Source organism: Scyliorhinus canicula, chromosome 2, assembly GCF_902713615.1.
Source record: "Scyliorhinus canicula chromosome 2, sScyCan1.1, whole genome shotgun sequence".
NCBI lineage: Eukaryota > Metazoa > Chordata > Chondrichthyes > Carcharhiniformes > Scyliorhinidae > Scyliorhinus > Scyliorhinus canicula.
Genome location: NC_052147.1, coordinates 108,002,308 through 108,027,962, shown reverse-complemented (window position 1 = coordinate 108,027,962; position 25,655 = coordinate 108,002,308). Strand labels below are relative to the sequence as shown.

General features: G+C 44.1%; 1 protein-coding gene across 2 annotated transcripts in view; it reads left to right on the top strand.

The window, feature by feature from the left end:
* Positions 1-21,039, top strand: part of LOC119956958 (peroxisomal N(1)-acetyl-spermine/spermidine oxidase-like) — a 66,826-nt gene extending 45,787 nt beyond the window's left edge. For both annotated transcript variants that reach the window (XM_038784544.1, XM_038784543.1), the window contains 5 exons: positions 2,558-2,751; positions 8,036-8,288; positions 14,609-14,721; positions 16,574-16,734; positions 20,610-21,039. In XM_038784544.1, the coding sequence (XP_038640472.1) occupies positions 2,558-2,751; positions 8,036-8,288; positions 14,609-14,721; positions 16,574-16,734; positions 20,610-20,732 (844 nt within the window). In that variant the 3' untranslated portion in view covers positions 20,733-21,039. The remainder of the gene's footprint in view (positions 1-2,557; positions 2,752-8,035; positions 8,289-14,608; positions 14,722-16,573; positions 16,735-20,609) is intronic.
* Positions 21,040-25,655: the final 4,616 nt, after the last annotated feature.

The following is a 25,655-nucleotide window of genomic DNA, read 5'->3' as shown; positions in this document are numbered from 1 at the left end:
AGGGCAATTAGGAATGGACAATAAAAATGCTGGCCAAAAGGTCAAAGTCTCATGGAAGTAAATAGGGTAAAGATTTTGACAGAATGTTGCAGATTTTGTTGGTTTTATTGAAAGCCAACAGGATCACAATTTTTACTTGAGAGAGCAGGAGGAAATGGTTCAAGTGGTTTGTCGTCGCTGTTGTAGTACAGGAAAACATAGGCCAATTTTTTCGCACTGCACGATCCCATGATAATAATGTGATATTGACCAGCTATTCTGTCTCAGTGAAGTTGGATGAATGCTAAGCATTGACCAGGAGACCAGGAAAAGTTTCCTATTTTTCTGCAAAAAATATTTTTTTTTTCATCTAACTAAGCGGAAATACAGGACCTCAATCTCATTTACAAGGTGGCATCACTGTCAGGGCAGGACTTCCTCAGCACCTCACGAAAGCATTAGCCCAGATTATGTGCTCTCTGGAATGGGACTTGAACTCATGACCTTCTGATTAATGCGAGAGTATTACCAAGGAATCCAGTTTGATACTTCATGGAAACTGGAGTAGACTGAGTATCTAACATTGTTACCTGGTCTGTTATCTAAGGACTATAATGCTATGTTAATCTCACAACTGTTTATCAATCTTAAACACTAATTTCAACTGTAAACTCATAATCAGGGAGCTGTTATTGCTTATTTACTGTAAAATAACTGAACTTCTTTTTATAATATTATATTATTGTCAATTAAGGCCAGCTACTAATTATTTACATTTTCAATGTTTAAGTGCTGCTAACAACGATTCCAAATAATTCTAAGTCATTGTTAGTCCATTGACCTTGTTGTCTGACTTTTTCACAAGAAAGTTAATTTCTTCATTGAGGAGCTTGGATCCTGATGGGAGTTTGATAATATCATCTAACTGATTGACAGAAGCTAGAAAAACAAGCCAAATTTGGGCATCATTCACTCTGAGACTTAGACTGATTTGTAAACCTAAAACATTCCTTGATGAGGAGTTAAGGTGAAGGGTAAAGGATTTATCTTGTTCCTTTGGTAAATATTCTTCTCAGGGCACAAATCCCAAAGATTTTGTCTTCCCTATGGTGAAGGACATCATGGATCTGGTGAAAGTGTGAAGGAGTGTGACTAACCTTACAGCTCTTATACACGAGGGTGACTCCAAGAGACCTTCTGAAGACATATAAGGGCTTCTAAAGTTTTTTTAAATAATGAAATTCTCCGACCTCCCCCCCCCCCCCCCCCCCCCCCTCCCCCGGCCGGGTTGGAGAATCGCCGGGGGTTGGCGTGAATCCCGCCCCCGCCGTCTTCCGAATTCTCCGACCCCCCAAATGTCAGCAAGGCGTGAATCACGCCGCCCGCCTCGGATAATGGCGGGGACCGGCGCGACTCAATGGGCCCCAGGGCTGCCCGAATTCTCCGGCCCGCAATAGGCCAAAGTCCCGCTGGATTTTTGCCCGTCTCACCCAGAGGGACCTGGCGGCGTGGGCGGGCTCCGGGGTCCTGGGGGGGGGGGGGGGGCGCGGGGGCGATCTGGCCCCGGGGCGTGCCCCCACGGTGGCCTGGCCCGCGATCGGGGCCCACCGATCTGTGGGCGGGCCCGTGCTGTGGGGGCACTCTATTCCTACGCGTAGGCCATGTTAGCCTCCGTGTTGGCCGACGCATAGGTGAACCCCCCCCTGCGCATGCGTGGGAATGACGTCAGCAGCCGCTGACGCTCCTGCGCGGACTCTCGCCAGCCGGCAGAGTCCCTTCGGCTCCGGCTGGCTTGGCGGCAAAGGCCTTCCACGCCAGCCGGCAGGGCGCAAACCACTCCACCGCCGGTCTAGCCCCTGAAGGTGCGGAGGATTCCGCATCTTTGGGATGGGCTGACGCCGGAGTGGTTCACGCCACTCCGTCCTGCCGGGACCCCCTGCCCCGCCGGGTACAGAAGAATCCCGCCCATGGTCGAAGAGGTTATTTGAGATGGAAGGGATGATAGGACTGAACTCTCATGTGCCGAGCACCGAGTCCAATTAAAGTAAACTTGACAACTTTCTGTGTGGAGGATATCTCCAATTATAGAAATTGCCTGGTTAGTAGCCAAATTAATGACTAATGAGCTATTGCTGTCTCCCGAAGGCGTGGAGGGGGAGGGGTGGGGGTGGGGGGGGGGGGGGGGGGGGAGTGTGGGGGGGCATTTTCAGTGGAGGCATAGAATTGGGAAATATTTCCTACCTTTTCCTAAATTGGCCCACTTTGGCTGATGAAGTGGAAACAAAGACACAGAGCTTTTGTATGTTGAGTTTATTGGCCTGCTTAGTTGCACAGCTTTTTGCCCACTCAACCCAGTGTCCCAACTATCCCCTAGTTATAGTCTCATACAAAATAAACAAGTGAACGGGGAGTGACAACCCCTGGTGAGATCCCTTAGTAATATGCCTTAGGCAATTAAAGCCCATCACTTACATCTCTTAACCTTAACAATGAAATTGACATCCACTTGGTGCATTGCCGCCTATCTTTATTTATGTACATTTGCATTGTATTCCTAATTCCACATTTACCATTCCAGATTATTCCCCAGTCTATTGCAGAAATTGCTAGAGGTTATCCCAAAGGAAAAGCTATTGCTGGAGAAGCCTGTTAAACAGATCCAGTGGAATGGAAGCTTTCAATGGGAGGATGGCTCACTGTATCCAGTCAGAGTGGTGTGTGAAGATGGAGATCATATTCTGGCTGATCATGTCATTGTAACCATTTCACTGGGTAACTATGATAACTGTATGATCAGCTGTCTTCTAGTGACCTGCAATTATTTCATTAAACTACAACCAGAGTTGATCAGCAATTTCTACAGAATATGTAACTTTTATTGCTAACATTATGATAGGACCATAAGCTTCAATCCGTAGGGATCCTCCTGACTGGGTGCACACGCTGGTGCTCCCGCGCATGCGACAACTCGGGCCGGTCAGCAGATGCCCTTCGGCGCCGGTTGGCGTGGCGTCAAGCCCTTTGACGCCAGCTGGTGTGGCGCCAACCCGCCAGCACCGGCCTAGCCCCTGAAGGTGCAGAGGATTCCGCACCTTCTGGGCAGCCCGACACCGGAGTGGTTCACGCCCCGCCGGGTAGGGGAGAATCCCGCCCCTTATGTCTACAGGTCTCTGTATTACTGAACTAGTTGGATATTTCTGAAAAAAGGGACATGTTGTTGAAGCTTTTCTTTTTTTAGAAAATATTTTATTGAGGCATTTATAATTTTAACAATTGTAAACATCCGGTTTCAACAAGAACAAAAGAATATAACCAACACACCCCCCCAGTGACATACCCCAGCCAATATGTCTCACACAAACAGTACCACCTTCCCCAGCTCCCCTTTTCTCAAAGAAGTCGATGAATGGCTGCCACCTCCGGGCAAGCCACTGCAGCGATCTCCTTAAGACGAATTTAATTTTCTCGAGTCTGAGAAACCCCGCCATGTCACTGACCCATAGTCCCGATTTCGGGAATTCCGAGTCCCTCCAACCTAGTAAGATCCGTATCCAGGCCACGAGGGAGCAAAAAGCCAGGAAATTGACCTCTCTCACGCCTGGGCTCCCGGATCGTCTGACACACCAAAGATCGCCACCTCTGGACGCGGCACCATCCTCAGCTTTAATACCTCTGACATGACGTCGGCAAACTCCTGCCAGAAGCCCCTCAACCTCGAACATGCCTAAAACATATGGACATGGTTCTCAGGACCCCCGCACAGCGCCCACATCTATTCTCCACCCCCTCAAAGAACCGGCTCATCTGGGCCACCATCATGTGTGCCCTGTGGACCACCATAAATTGTATCAGGCTGAGCCTAGCACACGACGAAGGATGCATTGACTCGCCTCAGGGCCTCCATCCATAATCCAGCCTCCAACTCCCCACATAGCTCTTCTTCCCACTTTCTCTTCACTTCCCCTATCGGGGCTCCCTCCCACTCCACAGTTCCTTGTAGTTACCTGAAACCTTCCCCTCTCCTATTCCTATTCTCAACACCACCTTATCCTACGGCCCCTGGTGCAGCAGGTCCGGGAAGGTCGAAACCTGCCTCCGCAAAAAATTCCTCACTTGCAGATACCAGAGCCCATTCCCACCCGGCAACTCAAACTCCTCCAGCTCCTCTAAGCTCGGGAAGCCGTCATCAATAAAAAGATCTCCAAATCTCTCGGTCCCTGCCCGCTACCACCGCCGGAACCCCCCCACCCCCCCACAGAGCGAACCAGTGATTACCACATATCGCTGCCCACACTGACCACCCCGCCTCTAACCCCATATGCTGCCTCCACTGTCCCGACACCCTCAAGGCTGCCACTACTACCGTATGGAAGGCTCTGGAAGATGAACAAAAACCTCAGGAGGACCGTTATTTTCACTGTCTATATCCGCGTCACCAGTGACAACAGGAGCACATCCCACCTCCAAAAGTCCCCCCTCATCTGTTCTACCAATTGACCCAGATTCAGTTTATACAGCTGCTTCTAATCCTGCGCCACCTGGATATCCAAATATTAAAAGCTCCGTCCCGCCACTTTGAATGGCATCTCACCCAAAATGTTCTCCTGTCCTCTCGCCTGAATTGCAAAGACTTCATTCTTACCCACATTCAATTTATACCCTGAAAACCGACCAAATTCCTCTAATATTTCCATTTTTCCTCCAATCCCCCCCAGCCAGTCCGATATGTATAGATGTAAATCGTCTGCATAAAGCAAGACCCTGTGCTCCACCACCCCCCCTCCCCTCCGCCCCCATACTATCCCCTGCCAGACCCTCACATTCTCAGTGCCATTGCCAATGGCTCTATAGCCAGGGCAAACAACAGTTGGGAAAGTGGGCACCCCTGCCTTGTCCCCCGGTGTAGCCTAAAATAATCTGATCTCATTCTGTTCATCCACACACTCGCCCCCTGTGCCTGATATAACAACCGGACCCAATCCACAAATCCCTGCCCAAACCCAAACCACCCCAGAGGACGTGCCATAGATATTCCCACTCCACTCGATCAAAGGCCTTCTGAATCCATGGCCACCACCACCTCTACCTCATGTCCCTCTGGAGGCATCATGATCACATTAAGTAACCTCCTGATGTTGGCTGCCAGATGCCTCCCCTTCACGAACCCCGTCTGGTCCTCCCCTATTACCCCTGACACACAGTCCTCGATCCTCGAGGCCAAGATCTTCGCCAATAGTTTGGTATCTACATTTAGCAGGGAAATAGGTCTATATGACCCACATTGTTCCAGATCCTTATCTAGCTTTAGAATGAGGGAGATCAATGCAATGGGGCAGCACGGTAGTACAAGTGGATAGCACTGTGGCTTCACAGCGCCAGGGTCCCAGGTTCAATTCCCCGCTGGGTCACTGACTGTGTGGAGTTTGCATGTTCTCTGCACGTTAGGTGGATTGGTCATGATAAATTGCCCTTAGTGACCAAAAAGCTTAGGAGGGGTTATTGGGTTTCGGGGATAGGGTGGAAGTGAGGGCTTAAGTGGGTTGGTGCAGACTCGATGGGCCGAATGGTCTCCTTCTGCACTGTATATTCTATGTTCTATATTAGAAGATGGAAAATGGAAGTGGTTATAACTTCAATATTTTCCTCCTCCCCGTGTGTGCGTGGGTTTCCTCCGGGTGCTCCGGTTTCCTCCCACAGTCCAAAGATGTGCAGGTTAGGTGGATTGGCCATGATAAATTGCCATTAGTGTCAAAAATTGCCCTTAGTGTTAGGTGGGGTTACTGGGTTATGGGAATAGGGTGGAGGTGTTAACCTTGGGTAGGGTGCTCTTTCCAGGAGCCGGTGCAGACTCGATGGGCCGAATGGCCTCCTTCTGCACTGTAAATTCTATGAAGTGCCTGCAACAACGTTGGGGGGGAGTACTCCCAGCTCCTTTGCCTCATTGAAAGCCCTTACCAACCGCGGCCCCAATAGCTCTGAAAATTTCTTGTAGAATTCCACCGGGTACCCGTCGAACCCAGGTCCTTACCTGATTGCATCGCTTCCAGCCACTTCACTACTTCTACCAGCCCAATTGGGGTGACCAAGTCAGAGGCAAGATTGTCAAATTTCAAAGGGAGAATTTTGACTGCATGAGAAAAAGATGCGGAAAGGTTGAAATAGCCAACTTGCCAAGCAATCAGCAGGCATTTCTCATGCAGTATAAATTGTTGCTGCATTTGAAATGTGGCATTCTTGTGTTTGTCATGATGAGTCTATGATGAAAAGCTTCAACAGCATGTCTAATTTTTTTCAGCAATACTCAAGCTCTGTGCTAACAAATAACTAAAACTACTTGGGTTTAAATAGCACCCTTCACCCAAAGTGGAAAAGTTCTTAACAAGAAACTTAGAAGAATATAGTTCAGGACATAAACAAAATTGTGAATAACAGTGGACATATTGCATGAATGCAAGTGTGAAGACTGCCTATTGTATGGAAATAGTGCATGCATAGCTAGCATAGAGGAATTCAGTACTCTGAATCAACCATGTTCATTTGTAAATTCAGATTTTTAAAGCAGCTAAATGATCAGTATTGTGTTAGCTATACTTCAATTTTAAAAGCATTGGCCAGCTGGAGAAAAGGATGGCCATTCACCCTATCTTTGTTAATATCAAATGTCACCATAAATATACCAGGGTGGCAAGTCTACTTGGCCAAGCCAATAAAGATGGATTAAAACAACTACCAGATGTGTAATGATTTAAATTTACATGCACATCCCAGAAGAAAGTAAACTGTAATCAATATGTTGACCATCTCAAGTCCAATGACCATTTTTAATGGAAATGACAGCAGAGTACCATAGAATTTCTACAAGTGCAGAAGGAGGCCATTCACCCCATCGGGTCTGCACCGACTCTCTGAAAGACCAACCCATCGAGGCCTACTCCCCTGTCCTATCCCCATAACCCTACCTAACCTGCACACTAAGGGGCAATTTAGCATGGCCAATCCACCTAACCTGTGTATCTTTGGATTGTGGTAGAAACCAGAACACCCAGAGGAAATCCACACAGACACAGGGAGAACGTGCAAACTCGACAGTCACCCAAGGCCAGATTTGAAACCCAGTCCCTGGCGCACAGAGGTAGCAGTGCTAACCACTGTGCCACCGTGTCACCCAGTAGTAGGAGTCTAATTCTTCCTTTCCTCTCACATAAGTTTGACAAAATGACCATGTTTTACAGGACAAGTTTCCTCATCCAGCTGTATTCTTCTGGAGCCCACTGATGGGTTTCGCCATCTATTGATGAATTTTAATGTTTAAAAAAACTGGAGTTCACATTGGAATCAAAGACTGACAGCTACAAGCAATGAATGTTTGGTTTCTCCTCATCTAGTTGGCTGCAAAAACTTTGGAAGCACTTTTTTAAGCAAATCAAATGACAGTTTAATTCAATATTATTCCCACCTCAAAAAAGGGGAACTTAGAAGATGCAAGGAAAAGGTTAGTTTAGAGATTAGAAGACAAATGAAAATTTGGAATGAACTACATTCGTTAGAAAAAAAATTAATGTTACATGATTTGCATAAAGAGACATTACAGGTAAAAATAAGAGTATGTAATAGTTTAGAGTTAATATCATTTACTAATTCTGGAGAGCGTTGTGGAGTGAGGCCAACTGTACGGTTTCAATTTCTGTAACTGATGAGGTTATTCATGAAGACCCCGCCTTCTCAACCTTGCCCCTCACCTGAGGTGTGGTGACCCTCCGGTTAAATCACAACCAGTCAGCTCTCCCCCCTCAAAGGGGAAAGCAGCCTATCATCATCTGGGACTATGGCGACTTTACTTGACTTACTCTGGAGAGTTAGATAGCTTTATTATCACAATGCTGGTCACAGTTTTCAGCTGTGCTGTGTGTGAGCAAAAAGCTAATGATATCAAATGGCACAGAGAAATAAACATTACAATGAGTGTGATGATTCATTTATAACCACAATACATTAAGTTAAAAACAATAGAAAAAAATGATCTTTCAAACATTCTTTTTTTTTACCTTATTCACAGGTTGTCTAAAAGCAAGTAATCAGTCACTGTTTCAGCCAAGCCTACCTGCAGGCCATCTACAAGCTATTCATAACATGGGCTTTGGTACAATGAATAAAATTTTCCTGGAGTACGAGACTCCATTTTGGGATGAAAATATAGACATAATTGCATTGGTTTGGGAGGATGAGACCCCATTGTCTGGCCAGAAGCCCAACCTGGTTGAATGGTGGAGACGTCTTCCTGTTGTTTATGTGTTCAAACCAACAGAAAGGTACTAAAATGTCTGATATCCATCTAGCAATGTGATCTGTTTTGCAAGAACGTCCTTAAATATTAATTCATAATTCAAATGTGCATAACATATCCATACCAGATGGGAATGCTGTGAACATGTAAGTGCTCTGCACCAAATATAAAACAGTGAATTAGAGCTGAACATACAAGGGGTCAGAAGCCATGTTTCGGCTATACAAAACCTTGGTTAGACCTGGAATATCATGAGCAGTTCTGCGCACCACACCTTAGGGAGGATACTTTGCACTTGGAGAGAGTGCAGTGTAGATCTACCAGGCAGGTATATGGACCCCAGGGCTTATATTATGAGATAGGTTACACAAACTAAGATTATATTTCCTGGAATCTAGAAGCTAAGGAGTAATTTGATCAAAGTTTTCAAGGTAGAAAGGGGAACCGATATGGTAGATTATTACCGTAAGTTGGGGACTACAAAACTTGATGGCACAGTCAAAAAATAAGAGGCAGAAATTTCAGGAGTAAAATTAGGACGCACATCTTAACATGCAAACATGTGAACATATGATGGGTAGGCAAATTCATACACAAATAAATGTGGGCAGCACGGTAGCATGGTGGTTAGCATAAATGCTTCACAGCTCCAGGGTCCCAGGTTCGATTCCCGGCTGGGTCACTGTCTGTGCGGAGTCTGCACGTCCTCCCCGTGTGTGCGTGGGTTTCCTCCGGGTGCTCCGGTTTCCTCCCACAGTCCAAAGATGTGCGGGTTAGGTGGATTGGCCATGCTAAATTGCCCGTAGTGTCCTAAAATGTAAGGATAAGGGGGGGTTGTTGGGTTACGGGTATAGGGTGGATACGTGGGTTTGAGTAGGGTGATCATTGCTCGGCACAACATCGAGGGCCGAAGGGCCTGTTCTATGCTGTACTGTTCTATTCTATCTATCTAAATGAATTAGGTGCAGAAGTAGGCCCCTTGAGCCTGCTCCACTATGGCTGATCTGATTGTAACCTCAATCCCAGATACTGAACTTGCTGCTAACCTTTCACTCCCTTGTTAATCAAGAATCTATCTAGCTCTGCCTTCATAATATTCAAAGATTATGCCTCCACTGCCTTTTGAGGAAGAGAGTTTCAGAAACTCATAGCCATCCGAGAGAAAAAGTTTTCCTAATCTCCATCTTAAATGACTGGCCCCTTATTTTTTAACAGTGACCCCTAGTTCTAGATTCTCTGACATGTGGAAGCATCCTCTCCATATCCACTTTGTCAATAGCCCTCAGGATCTTAAATGTTTCAATCAAGTTGCCTCTTACTCTTCTGAACTCTGTAGATACAAACCTAACCTTTCCTCATAAGACAACCTGCCCATCCCTGTTATTCGATTAGTAAACCTTACCTGAACTGTTTCCAATGCATTTACATCTTTCTTTAAATAAGAACATAAGAATTAGGAGCAGGAGTCGGCTATTTAGCCCCTCGAGCCCCCTCCGCCATTCAATGCAATCATGGTTGATCTCCTTTTAGCCTCAACTCCACTTTCCTGCCCATTTTCCATAACTCTTAATCCAATTCCTAATTAAAAATCCATCTCCTCCTTAAATTTACTCAATGGCCTGACATCCAATGCACTCTGGGGTCGTGAATTCCACACATTCATGACCCTTTAAGAAAAGTAATTTCTTCTCATCTATGTTTTAAATCTGTTACCACTTAGCCTAAAACAATGGGCTCTCGTCCTAAATTTCCCCATAAGAGGAAGCATCCGCTCTACGTCTACTTTGTCAATACCTTTCATCATCCTATATACCTCAATTAGATCTCCTCTTAGTCTTCTAAACTTGAGAAAGTAGAGGCCTAAACTTCTCAATTTCTCTTCATAAAACCAAACCTTGAATCAATCTAGGGAACCTCCTCTGAATGGCCTTGAATGCAACTACATCACATCCCAAATTAGGAGACCAGTGCAGTACTCCAGATGTTGTCTAACCAATGCTCTGTACAATTGAAATAATAATAATCTCCATTGTCACAAGCAAGCTTACATTAACACTGCAATGAAGTTACTGTGAAAATCCCCTATCTCCACACTCAGACTCCTGGTCGGGTACACTGAACGATAATTCAGAATGTCCAATTCACCTAACAAGCACATCTTTCAAGACTTGTGGAAGGAGATGGGAGCACCCTGAGGAACCCCCCGCAGACACGGGGAGAATGTGCACACTCCGCACAGCTGGTGACTCAAGCTGGGAATCGAACCTGGGACCCTGGCACTGTATAACCTGCCTCCTTTTATATTTAATTCCCCTCACAATAAACAATAACATTCTACTAGTTTTCCTAATTACTTGCTGTAGCTTTATGCTAGTCTTTGGTGATTTGTGCACGAGGACACCCAAATCTCTCTGTACTCAGAGCTCTGCAATCGCTTGCCATTTAGATAAAAAGCTATTTCACATTTGCCCACATTATACTCCATTTCCCAGCTTTGTGCCCATTCACTTAACCTATCCATGTCCCTTTGTAGACTCATTATGTCATCTTCACATTACTTTCCTCCTGATTTATGAGTTGTCAGTAAATTTAGCGACTATACCTTCGGACCCTTCATTCAAGTTATTTAATTAAATTGTATGAAGTTGAGGCCCCGCTACTGATTCCTGTGGCAAACTGCTCTTCACACCCTGCCAACCAGAAAAATACCCATTTATGCCAACTTTCTATTTCCTGTTAGCTGGCCAATCTTCAATCCATAAACATTTATTTTCCACAATACCCTTTGATGCGACACCTTATCAAATGTCTCCTGGAGATATAAGTACAGTACATCCATTCACGCAAACGGTGGTAGGAATTTGGAACTCTCCAGTTACGCATCATTGAACAAGGTTTAACTCTTTAGGGACTTTCTAACAATGAAGTGGGAGAGAAAAAGGGAAAGCTCTCAGCAAAATAATTTATTTCTCTGGGGGTGAATGGTGTTCCCGCCCCTGACTGCGGCAGAGTAATGAATGACAGACCACAACTTTAGGATTTCCATCTTAATCTGCACTTGCGCTAAATTTTCAAAAAGTTGAGCTCGCCACACGGAATTAACAATGCTCTTGATAGGTTGATAATGCAGCATTTCTGAAATCAGGGACAAGTGATGTTTTAGCCTTGTAATTTTAAAACTAAAATTGGCACTTTAATGTTTACCAGTACCTTTTTAAAAATGCATTCACTCATAGAATGATGGTTTCATTGGCAAGGCTGGCAATTATGAGCATGGCACGCAATTCTTTCTCATCCCTAAGAGTCCTTGAGAAGCTGGTGGTGAGCTACCTACTAGACTTTCTCAATCTGTCATAATGGTTTTGATACAATTGAGTGACTTTTTAAGACTTTAGAGTTAATCATATTGCTGTGGGTTTGGAGCCACATCTAGGCCAGACTGGGTAAGGGCAGCAGGTTTATTTCCATTCAGGGCATTAGTGAATCAGTTGGATTTTTACGACAATCCTGTAATTTACTGGTCAACATTACTGATGCTAACTATTTTTATTGTAGATTTATTTAAGCAACTGAATTAAAATTTCCCAACAGCTGTCTATAGAAGGGTCATTTAGATCCGAAACGTTAACTCTGTTTCTCTCCACATAAGCTGCCAGACCTGTTGCGTTTATCCAGCATTCGAGTTAATATTTGTTCTGTATTTTGACAAGTTCAGTTCCAGTGCATTCGGAGGTTTCAATGAGATAAAAAAGCTGGCTGGAATTTTCTGGTCTTTGTGATTCAATTTTCTCACCGGCAGCGCACCCCCACTAGCGGGTTTCATGGCGTTTACAATGGGAAATCCCATTGACAATCGGCGCTAAGATAGAATCTTACCACCAGCGAATGGTGCGTGGCCGCGAAACACGTGGCTGGCGGAACGGAGAATCCCGCCCACTATCTTTTAAAGGTTTGGTTCTGAAGTAGAGTTTGCACATTCTCTCCGTGTCTGTGTAGGTCTCACCCCCAAAACCGAAAGATGTACAGGGTAGGTGGATTGGCCATGCTAAATTGTCCCTTAATTGGAAAAAAAAGAAAAGGCTTAGTTCTGAATTAAACATTGAAGGTCATAATCTGCCTGGTCCCTTTTAATTTCTGTTCTAATTCAGCAGAGTAATGCTGACACAAGTGCATCAGATTGCATTTGTGCATTCAATCCAAATTTGACATAAAATGTAAAAACTGCCCATTTTTGTCAAGACAAAATGACAGCATGTGGCACCTAATCTACTTCTCCTGCCACCACTAATTGTATTGAACACAACCTTTGAAAAGGCATCTGTGGGAGTGGCTCTCGAGAAGTACCAGTGCCATCTTGTATATGTTACATCATTAAACAATTGTAAGGTGCACCTAAAAAGAATCAAACCAGATATGCAGTCCATGGAATTTATTTCTGTGATTAAATGCCTACATTTCTTCAGAACCTTCTGTTGCACTGTTATTTTGTCTGAATAAACCAAATTTAAAGGTAAAAGTACCAGCAGGGGGAGCAGGAGGCACAAGGAAACTGAAAATAAATACTGATGCACAGGATTTCTAAGTTACAACACTTGACTCCTTACCATTAACATGTTTGAGTCTCTCCGTTCCAGCTTCTTCCACTAATTGTAATGTCGTAATCAAGATTACACATGGCTGGGCAGCATGGTGGCACAGTGGTTAGCACTGCTGCTTCACAGCGCTGAGGATCGGCTTCGATTCCAGCCCTGGGTCACTGTCCGTGTGGAGTTTTCACATTCTCCCATTTTTGCGTGGGTCTCACCCCCCCCCCCCCCCCCCCCCCCCCCCAACCCAAAGATGTGCAGGGTAGGTTGGCCATTCTAAATTGCCCCTTAATGAAAAAAAAGATTACACATGGCATCGTCTCTGATTGTGATCCTGGTGCACCATTCCTACCTGTTCTCTTCAACCTCCCAGCAGCTTTTAACATGGTTAATGACACCATCCCCCCTCCGTTATCTCGTTCAGAGGCTCTGCCCTCACTTGGTTCCACTCTTACACGAACGCAGCTAGAGCCTCAGAAGAAATTGCTTCTCTCCCTGTTGGCACATTCACTCCTGAGGGCCTCAAGAATCTATCCTTGGCCCCCTCCTCATCCCCATCTATATGCTTCCCCCGAGCAACGTCATCCAAATACTTGGGCCTTGCTTCTACAAGTACATCAACAACACCAAGCTCTATCTCTCTCTCGTCTCTCTCTCCACCCTGATATGATTTCCATACTGTCAGATTGGTTGTCTGACATGCAGACTGAACTGCAATTCACTCCAATAAGAATGCCAAAGCCATCATCTCTGACTTCCTCCAAAAGCTCCATGTTGTTAGCACTAATTCTATCCAATTCGCAGGCCAGCGTTTTTGGGTGAAGCAAACTGTTCACAACCTCTTTACTGAATTTAACCTGAGCTGAGCTTCTGAAACTATAGATTCTTCACTGTACAGACTGCCCATTGTAACCTCTGTAACATCACAGGCCTCACCTATCAGCTGCAGCCTACCTTCCTTCTTGCCTATGCTCCCTTTAAACTCAACAATTCAAATGTTCCCTTAGTTGGCCTTCCATCCTTAATCGCTGACCTTCCCTAAACATCAGCACATCCAAAATTCTGCTCTGCTATCATACACCACAATAAATCTTGGTTGTCTATCATCCCTGTCCTTGCTGACTGGATTGGCTCCCATTCTCTCAGTACCTCCAGGTTAAAACTTCCATCACCCGGTTTAAATTTGAAGTGTTTGCGCAACAATCGCCAAGCAGGAAGGTTCCCTTCCAGTCAAGGAACACTTCAGCAGTCAAGGGCATTCAGCCTCTGATCTTCGGGTAAGCTTTTGCCAAGGCGGCCTTGAGGATGCACGACAACACAGAATCGCCGAGCAGAAACTTATAGCCAAGTTCCGCACACATGAGTACGGCCCCAACCGGGACCCTTGGATTCATTTCGCATTACATTCACCCCCCACCATCTGGCCTGAGCTTGCAAAATCCTACCAACTGTCCTGGCTTGAGACAATTCACACCTCTTTAACCTGTGATTATCCATCTCTCTAGTTGCTCCGTCTAGACTGTAAAGACTTAATTACCTGCAAAGACTCGCATTCAAAGTATCACCTTGCATCATTGATTTGTCTCTATATGTGTTTGCGGAACCCACCTCTTCATTCACCTGAGGAAGAAGTTGTGCTCCAAAAACTAGTGATTCGAAACAAACCTGTTGGACTTTAACCTGGTGTTGTAAGACTTCTTACTCTGTTTTCTTGCACATTAAATCACCGTCGACTAAAGTTTGTTTTTTTGCTTCAAAGGTATGGTCATATCCTTGTGGGAACAATTTCTGGAAAAGAGGCAGAGTTTGTGGAATCCCTGAATCCTGAGGAAGTGGCTGCAAATTTCACCAAGCTTTTCAGACAATTTACCGGTACGAATTGTAAACTTGGGAACAAATACAATGAGATAAGCGTATTGAAGTAAATGGATTGGATGGGCTAGCTCAATCAAACAGCTTTTATAAATCAAATCTTCTGATAATGATTCTCGATAGATGTTCCTTTGATAACCAGCCCTGATAATAAATCAGGAAAAATGGCAATAAGATCCAAACAGTTTGAATTAGGTTTATATTTTGTCTCATTAAGACTTTCTTTATTATACCTTTAATAATTTAACTATACCTGCCCTCCTCCCCATCTATTTATAATATTAATTCATGGGATGTGGGCATCGCTAGCTGGACCAGCATTTGTTGCCCATCCCTAATTGCCCTTGAGAAGATGGTGGAGAACTGCCTTCTTGAACCGCTGTAGTCCACTCACAGTGCTGTTAGGGAGGGTGCTTCAGGATTTCACTCAGCGACAGTGAAGCAATGGTGATATATTTCCAAGTCACGATGGTGAGTGACTTGGAGTGGAGCTTCCAAGTGGTGGTGTTCCCATGTGTCTGCTGTGCTTGTCCTTCTAGATGGTATCTGTTGTGATTTGAATGGTGCTTTCATTGGCGCCTTGGTCAGTTCTTGCAGTGTATCTTGTAGATGGTATCTTAACACTGTTTTCACTGTTCGGCGGTGGTGGGGGGACTGAATATTTGTGGATCGGGTGCAAATCAAGCAGGCTGCTTTGTCATGATGGTCTGTTGTTGGAGCTGCACTCATCCAGGCAAGTGGAGAATATTTCAACACACTCCTGACCTGTGCCTTGTAGATGCTGGACAAGCTTTGGCGAGTCAGAAGGAGAGTTATTCAACACAAGATTCCTAGCCTCTGACCTGCTTTTGTAGCCACAATATTTATATGGCTGGTCCAGTTCAGTTTCTGGTCAATGGTAATCCCCAAAGATGTTGATAGTGGGGGATTCAGCAATGGTAATACCATTGAACATCAAGGGGCAATAATTACAGTCTCTCTTGTAGAAGAGGTCATACCTTGGGATTATCTGGCGTGTATATTATTTGCCACTTGTCAGCCAAACCCTGGATATTGTCCAGGTCTTGCTGCATGTGGACATGGACTGCTTCAGTATCTGAGAATTCGCAAATAGTGCCGAACATTGGACAATCATCAGTGATCATCTCCAGTGATGAAGCAGCCAAAGATGGTTGGGCCTAGGACACTACCCTGAGGAACTCTTCCAGTGATAGTTTGGAACTATGATTGACTTCCAACAACCACAGCCATCATCCTTAGTGCTAGGTATGACTCCAACCAGCAGAGTTTTACCTGATGCCCATTGACTCCAGTTTTGCTCGGGCTCCTTGATGCCAAACTCGGTCAAATGATGCTTTGCTATCAAGGGGACAGATCTTCCTATTTTTTTCTTTTTCTGCTTCTGCCTTTTTCCAGGCTCTGTATTTCTTTACGTAAGAAGTCTTACAACACCAGGTTAAAGTCCAACAGGTTTGTTAGAAACACAATCATTCACCTGAGGAAGGAGCAGCGCTCTGAAAGCTAGTGTTTGAAACAAACCTGTTGGACTTTAACCTGGTGTTGTAAGACTTCATACTGTGCTCACCCCAGTCCAACGCCGGCATCTCCACTGTATTTCTTTGACAGTTGTTTATCTCTAACATTTTCAAGTTCTGATGAAAGGTCATCTACTTGAAAGGTTAACTCTGTTTCTCTCTCCCCAGGTGCTGCCAGATCTATTCATTGTTCCCAGCGCTTTAAGCTTTTATTTCAGAAATGCAGCATGCAGATTATTATTTTGGGAGCAATTATTTGGGCATTTTTGTGGGATCTATATTAATTCTGGTTCAATAACTACTGTGATATCTTACAGGGAGACCTTCACTTCCAGCACCAAAAAACGCTTTTGTAACAAAATGGTTCAGTAACCCTTACACCCAGGGCTCTTACTCCCATATATCCATCAACTCAACCGGAGATATGATTGACATGCTGGCTGAACCCTTACCACAGGCAACAGAGGGAACTTCTCCGGTAAGTCACACCATATAGTAGTCGAACTCATAGTTTGAGGTAATATTCTTAGAATTCTAAATGCTGAACAGATTATTAGGCATAATATTTTCTTCCTCCAGCCTACTCATCTCCTTTCTTGGAACTTTAAATTAGTACAAAAAGTGAAGTTTCCTATGCTGACTGGCCTCCAGCACCTCAACCCAAGTGGCAATTCTTAATATCTTGATTTGTGATAGCAAATCACTGTACTCTTCAACAGTGCTGACTCAGTCCAATCTTGTTCTTACTCGACATTCGCACATACATATTACATAGAACAGGTGTCACAGGATAGACAGAGCAAATGAGAAACCAAAGCTGATGAGTATTTCTCTGCTTATCAGAAACCCAGACTGCTGTCACTGACTAGAGAAAAGCTGGGCTCCCTATTCTTTGTGATATTTGGCCTCCAGATGCAGGCCATGCATGCAGGGCTAAATTTATTGCCAGGTCATGTTTCTCATGGAAAGTTAAGGTGAGCGGCAGCAGCACTTGCTGTGGGTGCCACTGACAAGGATATTAGATAAGAAAAGGTACTATATTGAACCAGGAACAATAAAGGAACATGTCCAAGTAAGAATGATGTGTGAAGTATGATATCCCGCAGATGGGGTTCAATTAATTCTGTGCAAAGGACTAAAAATCGCATTTTATGCATTTTAATAACCAGCTGGACTTATGAGGCAAAGTTCAAAGAACATAGAACATAGAACAGTACAGCACAGAACAGGCCCTTCGGCCCTCGATGTTGTGCCGAGCAATGATCACCCTACTCAAACCCACGTATCCACCCTATACCCTTAACCCAACAACCCCCCCTTTAACCTTACTTTTTAGGACACTAGGGGCAATTTAGCATGGCCAATCCACCTAACCCGCACATCTTTGGACTGTGGGAGGAAACCGGAGCACCCGGAGGAAACCCACGCACACACGGGGAGGACGTGCAGACTCCGCACAGACAGTGACCCAGCCGGGAATCGAACCTGGGACCCTGGAGCTGTGAAGCATTTATGCTAACCACCATGCTACCGTGCTGCCCCATTCTATAAGGTGCTATAAAGTGCTGCATATGCTTGGGGGATAAACTGTTATCAACTGTGCATGTTCAGTTGTTACCAACTTAACTGCTAAAGCAGCACGGTGGCACAGTGGTTAGCATTGCTGCCTCACGGCGCCAAGGTCCCAGGTTCGATCCCGGCTCTGGGTCACTGTCTGTGTGGAGTTTGCATTCTCCCCGTGTTTGAGTGGGTTTCGCCTCCACAACCCAAAGATGTGCAGGGTAGATGGATTGGCCACGCTAAATTGCCCCTTGATTGGAAAAAAGGAATTGGGTACTCTAAATTTATAAAAAAAAGAAGAAAGTAAAAAAGTTAACTGCTGAACATTATATCTGGGCTCGATTCTCCAGCTGCGTTGCACTCAAGAGCACAACATGGCGGGGCAGCACGGTGGCCTAGTGGTTAGCACAACCGCCTCACGGCGCTGAGGTCCCAGGTTCGATCCCAGCTCTGGGTCACTGTCCGTGTGGAGTTTGCACATTCTCCCCGTGTCTGCGTGGGTTTCGCCCCCACAACCCAAAAATGTGCAGAGTAGGTGGATTGGCCACGCTAAATTGCCCCTTAATTGGAAAAAATAATTGGGTAATCTAAATTTTAAAAAAAAGAAGAGCACAACATGGCTGGAGAGTACCAGGAGAGGCCTGCAGCGAGCGTCCTGACAGGCTCCGCGCCTCACGAGGTTCAAGTTTTCCTTGAGACGGAGTCGGAACGTTGCCCAATCAGTGTTGGTCTAAGTGTGCACTAAATTTCCCAGGGTTTAAAAAAACAACTAAGTGTCATTGAATAATGGTCGGAAACTTGCCGGCAGAGCCGATGGGAAATTCCCTGAAAAACCCGCCATAAATTAACCAAGAAATTATTTGGTAGAATTGCGCCCTTAATGTTATTATGAATGTGATTCTCTCTGCTCCACTCCTGAGGGCTCCTTGTTATTTTTTTTATAAATTTAGAGTACCCAATTCATTTTTCTCCAATTAAGGGGCAACTTAGCATGGCCAATTCACCTAACCTGCACATCTTTGGGTTGTGGGGGCGAAACCCACGCAAACACGGGGAGAATGTGCAAACTCCACACGGACAGTGACCAAGAGCCGGGTTCGAACCTGGGTCCGTGGTGCCGTGAGGCAGCTGTGCTAACCACTGCATCACCGTCCTGCCCTAGAGGGCTCCTTGTTAAGGCATTGTTTAATAAAAAGGCATCCATAAGTGGCTTTTACTCATTTGTCAGCTTTGCCGGTAATTGGTCACGAATGATTTGATTAAACAATTTGATCATGTCATTGTCCCTTTGGAGTATGTACATTCTCCCCAAGTCTGTGTGGGTCTCAGCCACACAGCCCACAAAGCTGTGCATGGTCGGTGGATTGGTCATGCTAAATTGTCCTTAAATTGCAAAAAAGGAATTGGGTACTCTAACATTTTTTTTTACTTATTTGATCATAACTGCAATATTGTCAAGTCCTTGTCCTCATCTCACTACACACACTCAGTGATTATTGGAGAGCAATCAGTAATGCGAACATAAGTCATGTTTCCATTTATAATCATAATAATCTTTATTAGTGTCACAAGTAGGCTTACATTAACACTGCAATGAAGTTACTGTGAAAAACCCCTAGTTGCCACATTCTGGCTACTGTTCAGGAACACTGAGGGAGAATTCAAATCCAATTCAACTAACAAGGACTTATGGGAGGAAACTGGAGTACCCGGAGGAAACCCACGCAGGCACAGAAAGAACGTGCAGACGCCACATAGACAGTAACCCAATCGAACCTGGGACCCTGGTGCTGTGAAGCAACCGTGCTAACCACTGTGCTACCGTGCAGCACCTTTTCAGCCACGGAATGCCAAAACCAGTGTTCACAGTCCCATTCACTCACTGTCTTCAGTGAGCTTAGCGAATTCACACCTTGAATCAAATCTACGTTTGTTTAACTTTGCACTCATCCATGAAACCACCAACCATTTCATAGCCTGAGGTTTTGGGAGATCTGACTCCAGTTACATTCCCCCACCCCTCCAAGGCTGCAAATGTGACACATTGCGTGACAATGTGGCATTGCAGCCTCTGTTAACCAACAAGACAACTATTTATATATAAAATAAGCAAAATAAAGTGGATTCTGGAATCTGAAACAAGAACAGAGAATGCTGGAAAAACTCAGCGGGTCTGGCAATCTATAGAGATGAAACCAGAGTTAATATTTCAAATCCATTTGACTCAATCATAACAAGAAGGAAAATGTGTTGAATATTAATCTCTAGCTGGGAGAGGTTGCAACAAGATGTAGCAACCTTAAGAACAAAAGACAGGTGGCCTGGTGAGGGAGGGAGGGGATTGGAGGGGGAGGGGCATTGTGGGTGGAGAGAAGGGAGGGTTTTTGCATTGTGACAATGTCTGGGGTGTAAAAAATGGGTTTAAGGTGGAGGGAAAAGGTCACAGTCGAAAGTTATTGAACTCAATGTTGTGTCCTGGGGGCTGTAAAGTGCCTGATTGGAAGATGAGATGCTGATCCTCCAGCTTGTGTTGGGTTTCACTGGACCATTGCAGCAGTCCAAGGACGGAGATATGGGCATGAGAGCACGGTGTTGAGTTAAAATGGCACGCAACTGGGGTCATGCTTGCTGACTTAGAGATGTTGCACAAGCGGTTACGCAGCCACATCATTTGTTGTGTGGAAGATATTATACTTATTCCAATATGGTCATTCCTCATGCTGATGAACCTACATTCCGGAATAATTAAAAGCTTTTTGCCTGCCGACTGTAATCATTTCCCTCTGATTCCAGATGTTGCAGGTTTTATTTGCTGGGGAAGCAACACATCGGCGCTACCACAGCACCACCCATGGAGCACTGCTGTCTGGGTGGAGAGAAGCAGATCGACTGATTAATCATCACGCCATCAAATGAATTTCCAAAACTGAAGTGAAATTTCAAATTCTGATTCTTTTCCCAATTCTTTGATTTGTTCTCTCAAAGAATAAGTGTTTTTCGCAACATCAAAAAAACCTTCAATAAGAATATAGTCAATATCAAGGATGATAATGGATCCTTTATCAGGATTGTTTTAGAATAATATTTTAAACAAAGTAAAATCAAATGATCAATCTCCTTATGCGATTACTACTGAAATCTTAACATTGATAAACCAAAGTAGAATTTTGATCGATTGTTCAGATTGATTTTGGTTTCAAAAATAAATGCTTTATTCAAAGACTGATTAACACTTCAGAAAGACTGACAAATTAGGTACAAGAAGGACTATACAGATCAACTGCAATTAAGGTTTTCTGGTGAGAAATCAGTTATCACAAACCCAGTGACTTTTCATGTCTTTGGGTTTAAATGGTTATATGTTTGTATCTTTTGTCTCTCAGAATCTAAACATATATCATCACTAAATTAAATTCTGCTAGTTCCCTAATATTAGCTAGCTGGAGCCATCCAACTTGTCGATTGTATTCTTGCTGATTTTAATTGTGCGCGCCAAATTTGTAAATGAACACTTCCGCAACATTATTGTGCTCTGAACATTGGATCATATTCTTACTCAGAGATATTCATAATGGGTACACAGCTCCCAAGTTCCTCCCTCTCCCAGCACAGAACTCAACCTTTCTTCTCACTTACGCAAATTTAAGGGAAGAGTTGACAGAGCAGTCTGAGAGCCCTCATCGCCCTCTGATGCGTCAGTCATCTATAGGTGGTGTTGCGAACATAACCATTCCATGACTAACTAATTGCACTGGAGTGGCAATTAACATTGTGTGACAGCCCATGTCAGTACCCCTTGAGTGTTATTAAAGTATTCCATTCAAAAAATATATCAATGATTCTGGGCCCCCAAATTAAATGTAACCAAGTGGAACAAATATCTTTAACATCACAGAGTGAATTGGAAACAGTTAAACTCCCCATTGTGAATCTGGTGCATGCACAGTGATTGCCTCTGCATATATAAACAGTCTAATGAAAGAACTGTCAAAGTTTGGTAGAAAGCTTGAAGGCATCCTTCTCTCGGGCGGTACGTGGTTAGCACTGTTGCCTCACAGCTCCAGGGTGCCGTGTTCAATTCCGGCCTCAGCTGACTGTCTAGATGGAGTTTGCACTTTCTGCAGATTAAGTGGATTGGCCGTGCTAAATTGCCCCTCAGTGTTCAAAAAATTAGGTTAGGTTAATGGGTTATGGGGGTATGGTGGAGGCATGGGCTTAAGTAGGGTGCTCTTTCCAAGGGCAGGTGCAGACTCGATGGGTCAGGTGGCCTCATTCTGCACTGTACATTCTATGATTCAACTCTCACAGCACAATTAATACTTTCCTTGTGTTCTCCCAACACCCTTCTCCAGCCACACCGCTCCTCTTTCTCACATTTTCAGATATAACTACTGAGGAAAATCCTGTTTATGGTCCTTCACCTTTTTAAAGATAACTGATATGTTATGTACTCTGGGATAACACAGGCTGCAACTGGATGCAGCTTTAACCAAAAGATACTCCAGACCTTGAAGTTAGTTCAATCTGATTTATTGAACCAATAGCACAGTTCTCTATGAGTTCGACTCTCTGCTAACCCAAGTGTGGTTACTCTGTCTGACTGAACCAGACTAGCTCTTCGCCACGTGCTGGAGGTGTGATACTGTAAATACACCCCGACTCTCACTGTAGATGTTCGTCAGTGGAAAGAGGCAGAGTGTTGAGTGCCTCATGCCTTTTATAGTGAGATACCACCCCCGAGTGTCCTGCCTGCTCATTGGTCATGTCCTGTTCTCTGTGTTCATTAGATGCCTGTCTGTATATCATTATCTGCATGTCTGCATATCATGACAATAACGAAAATTGCTTTTTAATCCACATATCTTCAGAATGCATCTGCTCTCAATCCCACAGTGAATGCTATTCAGAATTTGCAATTTCTTATTTTAAAAATGTAATTGAGAAAACCATCAGGTCATAGCTATGCAGACAGCAAGTGTAAAACTGTTGCCAGTGGTGCAACTTCTGCTTAACTAAATCATTTGATTAGTGTTTATTCAAAAAAAACATTTTCTAAAAAGGTAGCATGAGAACTCCCAAAATTGCTACCTCAACTCAGTCTGCCCTCTTCCTAACTCACTTAAATACTGCTTTCCATAGAATCCATATAGTAGATCGTATAGAATGATGCGATGACAGCAGTGCTAACCACTGTGTCACCTTTCGTTAAACTGTTTCAATTTGTGTACACATTAAGCAGCCAGGTTCAAGGCAGGACCACTCTTTAAGCCTCCTGCCTCAGTTCTTACTGTCCCCATTCTCCATTCCTTCATTCTCCGGGAGCAGAGGGTCTATGCAGTGGATTGTCCTGTTTGGAGACAGGAATCCCCCCTAACCAACCTAGGGCCAAATCTCATTTGAGTAGTGGCGACACATTGGTCACTTTAAATCTATGCTTCCGGGAACGTGCTATTGAACTTAGAAATTATCTGAATCTATCAAGTCCACCTATCCCGGAAGATTAGCCACAGAACAAATAGTTAAACACAACTAGAATCATTTTTTTAAAAAAGCTCTCTGTCACAATAGACACAATATGGAATCCCATGCAGTTCAGAATTTGGTTGGGTTTTGCTGAACTGCAGCAGTTCAAGCAGACTCACCACCACCTTCTCGAGGGCAACTCAGATAACACTAAATGATGGCCCTGGCAGTGAGGTCCACAGCCCGAGAATAAATACTTCAAAAGAACTGATTTATTATAAACTTACAAGCAAGATAAGGTAAAGCACCAGCTACAATAGAATTTAGAAACATAGGAATGTATAGGACTTGGAGAGGCCACAAAAGTCTATCTGACTTCACACATCATTCACTGCTTCCTTTCTGAGTTTGATTGCACATTAAGCGTACTACAGAGTCTGTTCCTATTTCAAGCACATTAGGGTGGTGTTTTTGTATATCCTTTAGAGAACCAGGTCATGTTGGAAACATTGCAATTAAGAGAAGAAAATATAGGCAACATATTTACAACCCAATGAATTTTATCCTCTTTGAATGTACAACAGAATGTTACACTAAAGTAAATCTAAGACTAATTCAGATACACTTGTATATATTCAACATAAATCCACAAATTTCAGTGATTTTCACTGCAATTGAATAAGGCAACAGCAGTTTCCTTGCCAATTTGTGAATGAAGAAAGAATTTTAATCATACAAAGATTTTAGTTCTCAAAATTTCACCCGAGGCTCAGATTAATGGAATACACAAGGGTAAGTGTATTTCTGCTGTATTTTCAAGGCTGAGTATTTCTGCCTTTGAGGCTCGCCTTCTGGGTGCACATATTAGCCCTTATATTTTACCATCCGCTTCATTCTAAAGGACATAAAATCATGAGCCCACAGTTTTCTTCTGTGCTCTAAGTAGGTGAGGCTCTGTCAGGTTGACAAATGTAGCCACTAGTTTATCTGCTGCAATGGGAGGGAAGGACTTCTCACTTGTGCTCTCCGCAGGACCTTGGATTTTCTTTTCCCACTCTGTGCATCTGGCACTACTGCTAAACATCTGACTTCTGCGACATTCTTTAGTTGTTCTCCATTCTTTTTTCCCTTAACTCATTGTTCTTTGTGTTCCTTTTCATGCCTCATTCACTGAGAGACAATCTGCTCTTTTATTTATCCCTATTGATCATAGAACATACAGTGCAGAAGGAGGCCATTCGGCCCATCGAGTCTGCACCGACCCACTTAATCCCTCACTTCCACCCTATCCCCCCAACCCAATAACCCCTCCCAACCTTTTTGGTCACTAAGGGCAATTTAGCATGGCCAATCCACCTAACCTGCACGTCTTTGGACTGTGGGAAGAAACCAGAGCACCCGGAGGAAACCCACGCAGACACGGGGAGAACGTGCAGACTCCGCACAGTGACCCAGTGGGGATTCATACCTGGGACCCTGGCGCTGTGAAGCCACAGTGCTATCCACTTGTGCTACCATATTGTTGGTATTCTCCTAAACTTTCACCATTTGCGGGTTCTCGTGTGTGAAAGGACTGACTGACAAAGACCGTGACACGAACAGTGTTCCAAACCTCAGTGGTCATCTGTTCTTCCTCACACAATTGCAAACTCCAGGGTAGTTCACACCCAGTACACCAGAGTTTACGGGCCTAAAAGACACAACTGTATGTCGCATTTTACAAAGTGCTACATTCACCACTGGATATTTTAAAAACCATGGTGTTACAATTCAAGTACTGTATTTGATGGGTTGCCCATTTCACAAGTGGTTAAATTCACGGTCAGGGGCATGTTATTACCTTGTAATCAAGTTATGAGTGATTATATGTAGGTCTAGCTAAGATACTCAGAAGCAAATAACTTGGTTCAACCTAGATCAGTCATTGATTTGGGTTTCAACCATAAAATGGGAACCTATAATTAGAAGCTTATTGTTGTCAATGACACAAAGGCATATTGTAAGCAGTGTAGATGGAATAGTAACATTACAAAGAGATATTGATGTAGTGCATGGGGAAAATTGTAGCCAATTGGATTTTACTGATGGTTAGTATGAAGGCATCCAAAGTGGATGTAAAAATAATCTAACCAAGTATTGTTTAAATGATGAAAAGCTACAACTCAGTAGGTCCAGAGAAGAATGGAGGGGGGGGGGGGGGGGGGGGATGTTTAGACCAGTTCTGGATGCTACACCTCACAAAGGAAGTGATTCCAAGGGGTAAACTTTGAGGGAATATTATGCAAACTGGAGTTTGTAGGAACTTTGATCAAATTACCTCATAAGCATCCACATTTTTAAAGACATTAAGGGAAACAGATAGGGTGAATAGATAGA